At 44.3% G+C, this 12,207-nt stretch overlaps 1 protein-coding gene across 1 annotated transcript in view; it reads left to right on the forward strand.

Moving 5' to 3' along the window:
• The window catches only part of AFG3L2 (AFG3 like matrix AAA peptidase subunit 2), a 42,118-nt gene extending 35,075 nt beyond the window's left edge, over nucleotides 1-7,043 (forward strand). Inside the window, exons 15-17 of the mRNA XM_053247459.1 lie at nucleotides 3,504-3,704; nucleotides 5,268-5,462; nucleotides 6,042-7,043. Coding sequence (XP_053103434.1) covers nucleotides 3,504-3,704; nucleotides 5,268-5,462; nucleotides 6,042-6,284 — 639 coding nt within the window. The 3' untranslated portion in view covers nucleotides 6,285-7,043. The remainder of the gene's footprint in view (nucleotides 1-3,503; nucleotides 3,705-5,267; nucleotides 5,463-6,041) is intronic.
• The last annotated feature ends 5,164 nt before the right edge of the window (nucleotides 7,044-12,207 follow it).

A 12,207-nucleotide genomic window follows, 5' to 3' on the forward strand; every position in this document is an offset into this window, starting at 1 on the left:
TCAGGCTATCTCAGTTGTTGCCCCTAGGTTGTGGAATATGTTCCCTGTGGTTGTAAAAGGAATATCTTCCTTGGAAGCCTTCAGGAAAGCCTTAAAGACCCATCTTTATAATAATAATAATAATTTGATTTCTATACCACCCTTCCAAAAATGGCTCAGGGCAGTTTACACAGAGAAATAACAAACAAATAAAATGGAACCCTGTCCCCAAAGGGCTCACATTCTAAAAAGAAACATAAGATAGACACCAGCAACAGTCACTCGAAGTACTGTGCTGGGGGTGGATAGGGCCAGTTACTCTCCCCCTGCTAAATAAAGAGAATCACCATGGTAAAAGGTGCCTCTCTGCCCAGTTAGCAGGGGTAGCCTGGCTTTTAATAATATCCAGTTTTAATTTTAATAAGTTTTAAACTAGTTTAAATGTTTGGTTTTTGGTTTTAATTGTCTTAATCGTGTTTTTGATTTTAATGTAAATCGCCCTGAGCTGTCTTAGGAAGGGCGGTATATAAATTGAATAAAATAAATAAATACGGTATACTAGCTTAACCCACACAGAGCAGCTGTGTGTTAGTACTTGATTGTTCCCTTCACCATCTGCCATAGTCCCCTTCACCACAGAGATCTCTCCACCCTCACCTTAGCTGCACTCCTGCTGCTCCTCCTCCTTCATCCCTTTACTCCATCCCCCTCACCCCTCTTGGTTGTGGCTGCAGTGTTGCTGCCACCTATTGGCCAAGATGCAGCCACCTATCCCCAGAGACCTCCTCACCTGAGCCCCGCTCCTGCTCTTCCCCATAGGACCAGCAGCAGCAGTGGTTGACCAGGCCCTTCCTCGCTGCTGCCACCGCCATGGCCACTCGTTCCCCTCGGGCCGCTGACAGGCCCGGACCCGTCCCTTGCCTGCCTCCCTCTGCCAATGGCCTCAGTAGCCCCAAACAGCAGCAATGGTTGACTGGGCCCTTTCTTGCTGCCAATAGGTGCTGCCATGGCCACTTGTTCCCCTCAGGCCGCTGACAGGCTCAGGCCCATCCCTCACCCTTACTTTGTGTTTCCACCCCCCTCTCCTCCACTTGCTCTCCCCCTCTGTCTTCCCCTCCCTTCTCTTTTTCTTTCTCTCCCTCTCCCTCCCTGAGTTGTTTCTGTTAACCAACGGGTTATTATCTACTTGGTAGATGACTGCCAATTCTTGCTTTACCAAGAAGAAGAAAACATTATAGTTCAAAGAAACTTTATAGGACTCTGCAGAGTAACAAAGTGGCTGTCTAGGGGATAGTTCCCAAAGACAAGATGGACTTTGAAAGAAGTCCGGCATTACAACTCCATATTAGGCCAACAGGCTTACAATATTACCATTGTTAAAGGAGTGTTTATGCAGCCTCTAGGAGGCAGTTCAGATACCAGCATCATCAACTCTCCTGATCAGTAGGCCAGAACAAAACAAGGCATAGAGAATACATATTGTTGCAAGTTACAAGGTCTGCTTAGTATGAGAACCAAAGCATACTAAGCAGATTCTTTCCCGCTGACATACATTCAGGAATACAAGATGGAGGGGACTATTGCTCTCTTCAGCTACCATCAAAATGGTGTAGCAAGAGCTCAGTTCTCCAATAACTATATACCCTAGGATCAATACATATAGATCAATATGAAATGCTTAGATTCACAGGTAACATTTCCTCATCTAATTCACACAACAGCAGCCTCCTTCTTCTGAAGGGGCTCATTCCTCCCCTCATGACCCCTCTCTTTGTAGACCCTTGCCCATTATAGATAAATAGATAGATTCCTCTCCTCTACAATCAAGAACATCTTCTGACCAATAACATTTTCATTCCAACTGACCTTAACCATCACAGGCTCCTCCTCCCTATCTGCATATGGAATCCCTACTGCCCAATCACCACAGTGCCACAGGCTTCTCTCTATCTGCATATGGAATCCCCACTGCCCAATCAGGTGCTTCTGCTCGCAAATTCTCTTGAGAGCTGCCCTGCACAGGGTTAGCCATGGGTGTGCCTTAGAGAATTTTGTTTATTTATATATAATACTAGTATCTTTCAGCCCATTAGATTAGTGGGCGCTAGTAGCCTTCTCCGCCCGAGTGGAGGGGGGAGCCTGAGTGGGGGGGACGTGGCAGGAAGCCCACCCGTCCACTTCTCACCCATCTGCTCCCGCAGCCCCTTCAGGTCAACGAAGGTGTCAGCGGCGCTGCTGGGGTTGCTCCCCTCGGCCCCCTCCTCTGGCCGAGGCCGTGGCTCCGCTGCCACTGAGGCCGTCTTCTCCCGCCGTTTCAGGTCAATGAAGTGGAGGTGTCAGCGGCTCTGCTGGGGTTGCTCCCCTTGGCCATCTCTCCTCGGCCATCTTCTCCCGCCGCCGTCTTTTCCCTCCCCGCGGCTGGGCCAGTCCCGCTGCCGCCTCTGGCTGTCCAGGCCCGGGACCCAAAAGGAACTCCCTCTTTTTTCGGCAGGCGGGCCAGACCCGCCGCCGCCTCTCCTCTCCCCACGGCTGTTTCAGCCGCAGGGCCGGTCCTGCCGCTGCCGCCTCTGCCCTCCCTGGTCCCCGCTTCTCCTCCACCCGGACGGGAGCCAACATGGCCGCCATGTCTCTGCAGCCGTATCTCCGCACATGCCCAGAACGGCCAAGAAAGACACGGGCGCAGAGACACAGGCGCACACCCAAGCCTTTTATTATAGAGGATATTTTAGAGAGAGAGAGAGATGCATGCACACACGCTTATAATGGTACAACTGTGAACAAGGTTTCCCTCAAGTCATGCATACAGCTGCATTCCAAATTGGTACTTAAGTGTGTCAAGTATATGAAGACTTTGTGTGCTTCTCAGGCCTGTTCTTACCATTGCTGCTGCATAACCTGGGTGGCGGGGGTCGGGGGGAGTGTACTTGAATGGAAGGAAACATCTGTTCTATACCCTGATCTCTGAAATCTAGCATTTCAGCTTCTAGTCAATAGCTGCACTAACCAGAAGTAGCATAGCAACCAGGAAACAGTAGAAAAGTGTCTCACTGCTTCTCCCTGATTCACAGTTGTCAACCGCAGCTGAGAAAGCAGAGGACAGGTGGTACTTTTTTGAACCAGGAGAGAAGAGTTGTTTGCTTATTGCTCAGCTAGCTAGGAAAGGCAAGATCGTGTTTCTATTGAATTTCCCGGCAGAGATGGTTGACCATACTTGGTTCCTCCTTATTTCCCCTCCCTTCCCCTCCTGTGTTGCTCCCCCCCCTCCCCCAAAGAACATAGCAAAACATTGACTCTTATGATAATTCCTTGCTTCTCTTCAATTAACCTTAATTTGATTTCTGCCTTACTTTAGGCTCTGCTCTGAAAGACCTATTTTAAAATATGGCTGGCACATTTGTATTCACAGTTGGATCAAGATTGTGGCTAATGCTATCTTTTAGGAATAACTATAATGTGCTATGCAGACCTAAGTTTAAAAACTCTTATTTATACTATTTAAAGCATATATTTTTGTCTGCCACAAGGTATCTATTATTCCTCGTGGCAAAGGATTGGGTTATGCTCAGTACTTGCCTAAAGAGCAGTATCTGTACACCAAAGAGCAGCTGCTTGACAGAATGTGCATGACTCTGGGAGGGCGTGTGTCGGAACAAATCTTCTTTGCAAGAATCACAACAGGCGCCCAGGATGATCTAAGGAAAGTCACCCAGAGTGCATATGCTCAGGTCTGTATTTCTTGCATGAGCTTCTCAACAATGTTTCATTTGTTTGTATTAAGGAACAAGGTTATTGGTTACACATGGTTGCACTTTGCTGTTGTTTGCCCTTTAACATATGACTGCTTTGATTAGTCAAACCATAAATCCACTGAACAATTCTTCTGGAACTTGGTAAAGGTTTGCCTTTTCCAAATCATGTAGAGGTGAGAGTATTGTGCTTCTTGGGGTGGGGTGGGGGAACCTTAAGTGTGGTCATGCATAAATAGTATGCTTTTTAGAGCACTTTAGTGCACAAAGTGCTTTTCCGTTCTTACTGGCAGACAGTTTGACCAACAAAGCATGCGTGTCAGCAGGGACTGTGTCGATGCTCCCGGAGCCCTCGAGCCACTCCCCCAGTCCCCGCTAGTGTGTGCTGCTGTGCAAGAGCCATTGAAGTTCAGCTCACCCTCTAGAAGTGCTCTGCATGCTCAGAAACACGTTCCTGAGGGTCAGCAACATGTTCCTGCTCTTACAGAGTGATCTCACTCGTGATCTGTAAGATCTTTCTGAGCTTACAGAGTGCTTCTGGAACATGAATTCTGATGGCTCTTGCACAACAGCATTGTGTGGAGGAAGTTGCTCAGGGGCTCCTGGAGTGTCCTCACAGTCTCCTCTTACAAGCATGTTTTGTTGGTCAAAATGTCAGCCACACGCTTCAAACAAAGAACTCTTTAGCCTTCTAACTATGTCAGTGTAATTTGTCATCACCTCACAATGGAAGAAAAAAGGGCACATTTCGATTAGAGCATGGTTCAACAGAATATGGTTTACAAATTTGGTTATGGATAAAATTCCTTTACTTCTGAAAAATGATTGTGATCAAAACCTAAGAGCGTTATATATACTATGCTGGATGGGAACCCCTCTGGAAATAGATAGAAGAGGTTGTAGAGAGGAAGAAGAGGGACATATATAGAAGCGGGGCCAATGCATGACCCTAACACTCTAAACTACATTTACTCGTGGTGAAAGTGAATGTTCATTTGCAGAAGCCAGCTGATTCTGTTCTTTATGTTCAAAACTGGTTATTTAATTGAACAATGCAGGGGGAATTGATGTTATGAATATGTGTTATTTTAATTCCATAATATGATACCTACCTGTCATTGTATTTTGAATGGAAAAACTCTAATAAAGCTTTGATTAACCAAAAAAAGTCAGTCACAGTATTTAATTAATACTGAAATACTATTGTCCAGTGCCTAATGTTTGATGAATACTTAAAAGAACAGGATTTTTGATGCCATGGAACTCTAATTCTGAAATATAAAGCGTAATGTCCATATTTAAAGGACAACCCTTGTCCAGTAGGGATTTATAGGTGCTTAGGCAAAGAAATCTAATTATTGCTAAGAACTGCTTTGAGCTGGATATTAAAAGTATATCAACAATTTAGCAAGTGGCCAGTTCTTGACTGCTAAGATTAATAATAGAATGAGAACTGTTAAGCTTTTCCTACAAGAATGTCATTCTTCACTGGTGCAGTTTTATACATTGCTTCATCATTCTATTGTATCTTTCAACCCCCAGATTGTTCAGTTTGGAATGAATGAAAAAGTTGGGCAGATTTCATTTGATCTTCCTCGGCAAGGAGACATGGTGTTAGAGAAACCATACAGTGAGGCAACTGCAAGATTAATTGATGAAGAAGTGCGAATACTTATTAACACCGCTTATGAGCGGACATTGTCTCTTCTCACTGAAAAGAAGGCAGATGTAGAAAAGGTAAGTGCTTGTCTGTCTTGTTTGATTATTCACTTATGTTAACAGTTGCAAGGCATGTTTTGCTTGTCAGTGATATTTACAAGATCTGGATCATGATCTGTTGTCATCCATAAGAATGGGTTCCACCATAAATAATGGCCATAATTCTAATCCAGCAGCTCAAGACGTCTATTTTGTTCTGCATGAGCAAGAGCTTTCCATTTCATTTAATAGATGCAAGTGTGGAGTTCTCCCACCACTCAAATGAAGGAGCAATCCTTAGTTATACAGAACAAAAGTATACACATCTGACCTGCTTAAAGCAGGATGCAATAGTATAGTGCATAGTTTCCTTGGGAAGAGTTGCAATAATAGACTGATGAATTGCTGACACTCAAAAACACATCTTGATTGACTATAGGTTTTTTAGGGGGGGCGGGGGGGATTCCACATGTTTTTATAGTAGCTGTTAGTAGTCAGTCTATTGATCACTTTGTTTCCAAAGCATGTCCCAAATCTTAACATGTTTACCATTCTGTCTGTCATGTAAGAAAATATATGTACTTGTGTGTGTTGTATGACACATGCAATATCTTTCAGGTTGCATTACGACTCCTGGAGAAGGAAGTTTTGGATAAGAGTGATATGATCGAACTTCTTGGCCCCAGACCATTTGCTGAAAAATCTACTTATGAAGAATTTGTCGAAGGCACAGGCAGCTTGGATGAAGACACTTCACTTCCGGAAGGCCTTAAAGACTGGAACAAAGATCGTGAAAAGGAGAAAGAGGAGACAACAAATGAGCAGATTGCTAGACAGATCACAGGAGACATGCCTTTTTAGTGTTGAAATACGGGTTGTATAAACTGGCACAGGATGTCTACACACTGAAAACAAATTAAGAAACTTCCCAGAGACTGGTCTCCAAGATTCCTCTGCTCTATGGAAACAAGCAAGCCTGCAACAGTGGTGAAGCCAAGAAGAGTTGAGCTTGTGTGTGTTTATTTTATCTTTTAAATAGGATATTCAAATTCCGTTGGATGCTACTTCCTGAAATTGCTGAAAAAGTGGACACTTCATAGCTAATCGAGCTATGCTAAGATCCCTTCTATGTTTGTAACTATTCGGAGCCATATCAGTGTTGTAACTCTTGCCCATTACCAAATATTTCAGATGATAGAGATTAACTTCCTATCGGGGCTACCCTGGGGAAAACATCTGCCTGTGTTAAGCTGCCTCTATCAAATACAAGTGGCTAGCAGGCATGAAGTGCATTGCTGATACTTTTGGGGAATCCAGGTAGTTATGAACACACCTTCTGTTCTGCAGAAACAACCACCTACAATTAATTTTATCCCTTCAGCTTGCATTTGTAAAGACTACGCCGGGAATGATCTTGTATCTTGTTCACTAAACTGGAAACTTGCAAAAGAGCTTTTCCATTGGAGTTTATGGGCCGGGGCTATAATAAAGTGTAAAATCTAAATTATATTATTGCAGTTTTAATTTTTTTTCCTACATGGAGTTGTAAGATATTGAACATATGAATGTATTGTTTTGTAAATACAGTTTGAAAATATTCAATAAAATCAGCTGCCTAGACTTCTGTGCTCATTTTCTTGTATCTTGCATGTCTGATCCCGTTACTGAACTTTATGAACAAAACGGCTAGTAATTCAGGTTGAATGTGCATGTGGTGCTTTTTCAAAGGAGCCTAGTGGCCCCCAAGGACAAACTGATGGCTTGAAAATAGGTTCCTCATTAGGCAACAGAAGGAGAATTCTGAGAGTACCTTGAACCACTGGAACCTGGAACCACACATTAGGCTATTATAGTAGGCATTCATGAAGAGAAGCAGAGACTTCCTTAATGTCTACAGGCAGCAAATTTCCATGCTAAACAAGCTAGAAGTTTGTATCAAGTTAACTGAGGTCAAAAGTTTAATGTTACCTATTTGAAGAACATCAGCACAGTATTTAACGCTGTATTGGCTTACAAATGAGAGAACCTAGACTCGTGCTATATCACAGATGCTGTTTCTTTTTAGAAACTTCTTAAAACTTCTTAGAAGTTTTATTTGTGTGGGGAAATGCTCTGAGGAGAAATTGGTCAATCTATATTCCATGTGTTCCTGTTCTTGAATCTTATTTAAAGTCCAGAACTTTGTCTTTTTAAGGAACAGAAGAGAATTTCTCTCACGAATAGTAAGTCGCCTTCTAATTAGCTGTGGCATAATACTATATTCCAACCAGTTGTTCTAGTAACCTTTCATACCCCATACATAGAGCCCTTTCTCACAATCCTGTGAGTGCCATGGGCTTGAGGGCAGGCAGAAAGTTGCAGCAGCTTTCATTCTTTGCAGATGATCCAGAAGAGTTGCTAAGTGCATGGATTGCATGCCCAGACAAGCCACTGCTGCCCCAGGCAGCACAGAGGTTGGGGGGCTGGGACGCATCATCCTGGGCCCCGGAAAGCCACAATGCACCACGTGTGCACACGGTGCATTGTGGGGATCCCCACAGCAATGACCAGGAGCCTCCTTCTGTGTCAGCAGCAGCTGGGAGCAGCCGGCACTGACACACGAGCAGTTAGCCCAGGTTAACTAAGGTTAAGGGTGCTTGTGCCCTTAACCTCAGCTCACTGGCGGGCTCCCTAGATGGGCTTGCTGCCGAGGCACCACTGGCAGCCCGACAGCTCCTGGCGGTTCTCACAGGCAGCCTAGCCCGGTCTTGGCTACTCGTGAGAGCAGCCTCATAACATTATAAGCTACAAGATCAAGTCTAGTAACTGAAGTCTCTGTTTTAGTGTGTCTAAACTTTTATTCTTGATTCAAGATTGCAGTCCTAAGAATACTTACCTGGGCCTGAGTTCCGAACCTTCTTGCCACTTACTTTTGAATAGGCATGCTTAGCGATCATGCTGTAAAACAGCTGGCACGGAAAAAGTTCCCTTATTAAGGTCTTCTCTGTACAAGGAGATAGAATTGTAAAATGAGAAGGGTTGTTGCACATGTTGCATAAATAGGCGAGTTGTACATTTGCTACACTGTTGTGGGAAAGCAGGCTGTGGACTTGAGGGTGTGCAAGAGATGATGTCCAGACATGCTGTGAAATATTGTGGTGCAATTGCATCTTACTAGAATATGTTTGAATGTCTCAGTGCATACTTAAATCTGCATGCATGCCTTGATGAAATGCTCACCAAAAGTTAGAACAAAATATAAAGGGGCAGCTGCTTACTACACAGAAAAGTATTATTGTAACTCTGTCAGTGTGTGTGGTTTTTAAGCCTGTGCCGCTTTAACTCTTGTCTCAGGGGCATATGTGCCACAGAATTCCTCCATGTGTGATGAGGGGTTCTGGAAAGTGTTCCAGGGCTCGTGCTCAGTTCACACAAGGCACTGGCTAAGCTTTTTGGACTTCTGTGTCACCCTGTGTAAATTGACAGTACACCATAGAATGTACCCAACACTCACCTGTGGTTGCCCATGGTGAGGGAAGATTAGTGGTGACAGGCAAGCTCACTTTCAGATATGCTTGTCTGCCTTACTAATCCTCTTAAGAGGAGTCCCTCCAAAAGAACCATAGTATTGTCCAGGACCCAGCTTGAAAGCCACTTTAGGGTTTGCTTTAAGAGAGCTAGAGTTGCACAGTGGCTTAAAGACTGAGGTAATAAAATGAGAACTCTGGTTCAAATCTCAGTAAGGCAGAATTCCCATAATCACAGCAATCTTGGTTAAAGAGTTGACCAGGACTGTTGAGCCCCGCGGGACTAGTTTTGGGAATGCTGATTTCCCAGGCAATCCTGGTCAAACTGCACTTAACCAGGATGGCTTGCCGAGATCAGGTCCTGGTTCGGAACATAGGAAACTGCCATATACTGAGTCAGACCATTGGTCTATCTAGCTCAGTATTGTCTTCACAGACTGGCAGCAGCTTCTCCAAGGTTGCAGGCAGGAATCTCTCTCAGCCCTATCTTGGAGAAGCCAGGGAGGGAACTTGAAACCTTCTGCTCTTCCCAGTGCTTTGGGACACTGCCATATGCTTTGGAGAGATCATTTTACAAAGTTTAACATCAGTTGGTTTAAGCAATTTGAGTATCTAGACAGGATAACAAGATATAATGAATCCCAAAATGTTTCCCCAATTTTACTTGTGTTGATGGGAGTGGGAAGGAGGTAGCCTTCACTTCTAACAATATCGGAGCAACTCTGTTACTGACAGACAGCCAACTGACGTGAACCAAGTGACATTGGGAATGCCCAGAGTGGAAGAAGCGGCACTAAGTGTGAACACAAACTATGCTTTGGCAGGAAGCCATTGCAAGGTGAGGCGAGTGTAGTTAGCTGATCATTTCTCCCTTTAATCAGCTGGGGACCCATCTAAATTTATAGCCCCCAGAAGCTGTCCTGACAGTAAATGCAGAGTCCGGATGTTACAGTGGTCCTTGATGGATGTCCTGAAGGACACCCCTTCCGAGCTCACTGCCACTCAGGTCCAGGGAGCTGTGACTGCTACAGGTCTGCAGTCCATGGAAAGCTCCATGCATGTGGATTGCTTCAGTCTCTCCACAAGGGTGCTTGGGACCTCTGTTTTCATCAATGGACTGCAAGGCTGCATTGCATTTGTTGGCTATTTCCCGCAAAATTTCATTCACTTCCGCATCATCCTCTTAAATTTAAACACAGCAGTTTGACCAGGATTGCCTAGGAAATCTGTGTTCTCATAACAGCTCTGCATTCCTGGTTAACTCTTAAACCAGGATTGCCATGATTGTGAGAACACAGCCCTCGTGGATTTAGACAAACCATACCATTTTAGCCTTCGTAGATCAATTGCCTCTCCTGCAATTAGGAGGCATGCTAACTGATGTGGAGGGACACACATATGCCCATGCTCAGGATGGGTGGAACCAGAGGATTTTAGAAAAAATCCCTCCTAAGTATTATTCAGAAAGCTTTACTTCCACGGACAATAGTATGCTATAGGACAGTATAAGAGGAATAATCTATCTTCTTGACCAGGTCAGTTATCTACTGAACCAGACCTCCAGACAGGTTCAAATGCCCACTGGTTCAAAGGTGTGTGTGGGGATATCTTTTTGAGGACCTGGGAGGGTGCTTAACCCCCACCACATTTTCCCCACCAGCGCTATCATTAAAATCGGTCCCACAATGCTGCTGCGTACCTCCTTGGCACCTCAGTACATCGTGGCCGGAAGTGTCTGCTGTGCAAGCACACACACAGCGGACACTTCCTCCACTCCAGTCCATGACGTGCCAGGTCAGCAAGGAAATATGCTGCCACCCCACGGGACTGATTTTAATGACATCGCTGGTGGGGGAAATGCAGCCGGTGGCAGGGGGTGGTGGTTAGAGCATCCTCCCCGGTCCTTAAAGTTCTCCCCACTCCTTCAAGCTGGCAGTTGCTGGTTCTGTGCACACCACTATCCACTATACTCCTGTGTCTGTCTTGGGAAGGCCAGGTGCTTTGTGGGGTGGCTTATACTTTGGTTTCTCTGGAGCAGGGATTCTCAACCTTGGGTCCCCAGATGATTTTGGACTTCAGCTCCCATAATCCCCAACAAAAGGCCACTGGGACAGAGGATTATGGGAGTTGAAGTCCAAAAACATCTGGGGACACAATGCTGAGAATCCCTGCTCTGGAGGCCAAGATAGCTACTACCGTAATCAACAGCAGGTGTAAAGTGAAGCCTATTCCTGTGTCTTGGGGTGGAAGCCTACGAGTAACTTAGCCATAAACAACTTAATTCTAATATGTTTGTAAGCTGCTTTGAAGACCTAAGATGTTTGTTTATTTATTTAGATGTTGGGAAAGAGAGATATAAATCTGTTTCATAATAAATCCCATACATACACAATGAGTGGGTAAGTTAGATGCCTGTTCACAAAAATTAGATATCATTATTATTTATTTGATTTCTATACCTCCCTTCCAGAAATGGCTCAGGGTGGTATATCCTGCCTGAAAGGAGTGAGTGAGTGAGTGTGTGTGTGTGTGTGTTTTAGAGCAGTAATTTACAGGCTTTTAAGTAGCATGTACCGCTTAAAACAAAGTACCTCAGTCTTTCAGTGGATTTTATATTTAAAGCGGCCTGTGCCATATGTTGGAAGAAGGGTTGTGTCTATGTAATGCCATGGTCTGACAGGTGTTCAATCTAGTGTGGGTATGGTTGCTGCCTTTTTACACCAGAGGTGCACAACTTGAGTATGTACCTGGACTAGAGGTTAAAGAGGGCTGAATTCCAAATTATGGTTGGGAAATATGCTGCATATGTTTTGCCATCATTTTGAAAGAAGGCAGACAAATAGAGAAATTCTAGGTAGTAACTAACAGCAAAGTCAATCAGGCACTCTTCTCTCCATCCTGCTCATTGAACTTCTTTCCTTTTCTCAGCCTATACCCACTAATTGTATCTCACATAACTCATGGGTATTTATAGTATACATTTTGAGAAACTATGGTTTAGAGGATTCTCATGACTTCACAATAGTGAGAGACATGTCTGGGTCAGGGAAAGAGATGGAGTGGGGAATTCATCTGTAAAAGCTGCCTAATCCATTGACTGACTGAGGCAGTTCTTTCAACACATGAAAAACATGCTACAAAAGTTAAATACATGCTAGACCTTAACTCAACCTACTGTAAGCAGAGCAGTCCTGAACTATTCAATGTGGAATGTGTGTGCCAAAAGTAAAACGTCATTCTTAAATGTTTGTCACAATATGCATTGGATGTAGTGCAAT

The sequence above is a fragment of the Hemicordylus capensis genome, chromosome 4 (assembly GCF_027244095.1).
Source record: "Hemicordylus capensis ecotype Gifberg chromosome 4, rHemCap1.1.pri, whole genome shotgun sequence".
Taxonomy (NCBI): domain Eukaryota; kingdom Metazoa; phylum Chordata; class Lepidosauria; order Squamata; family Cordylidae; genus Hemicordylus; species Hemicordylus capensis.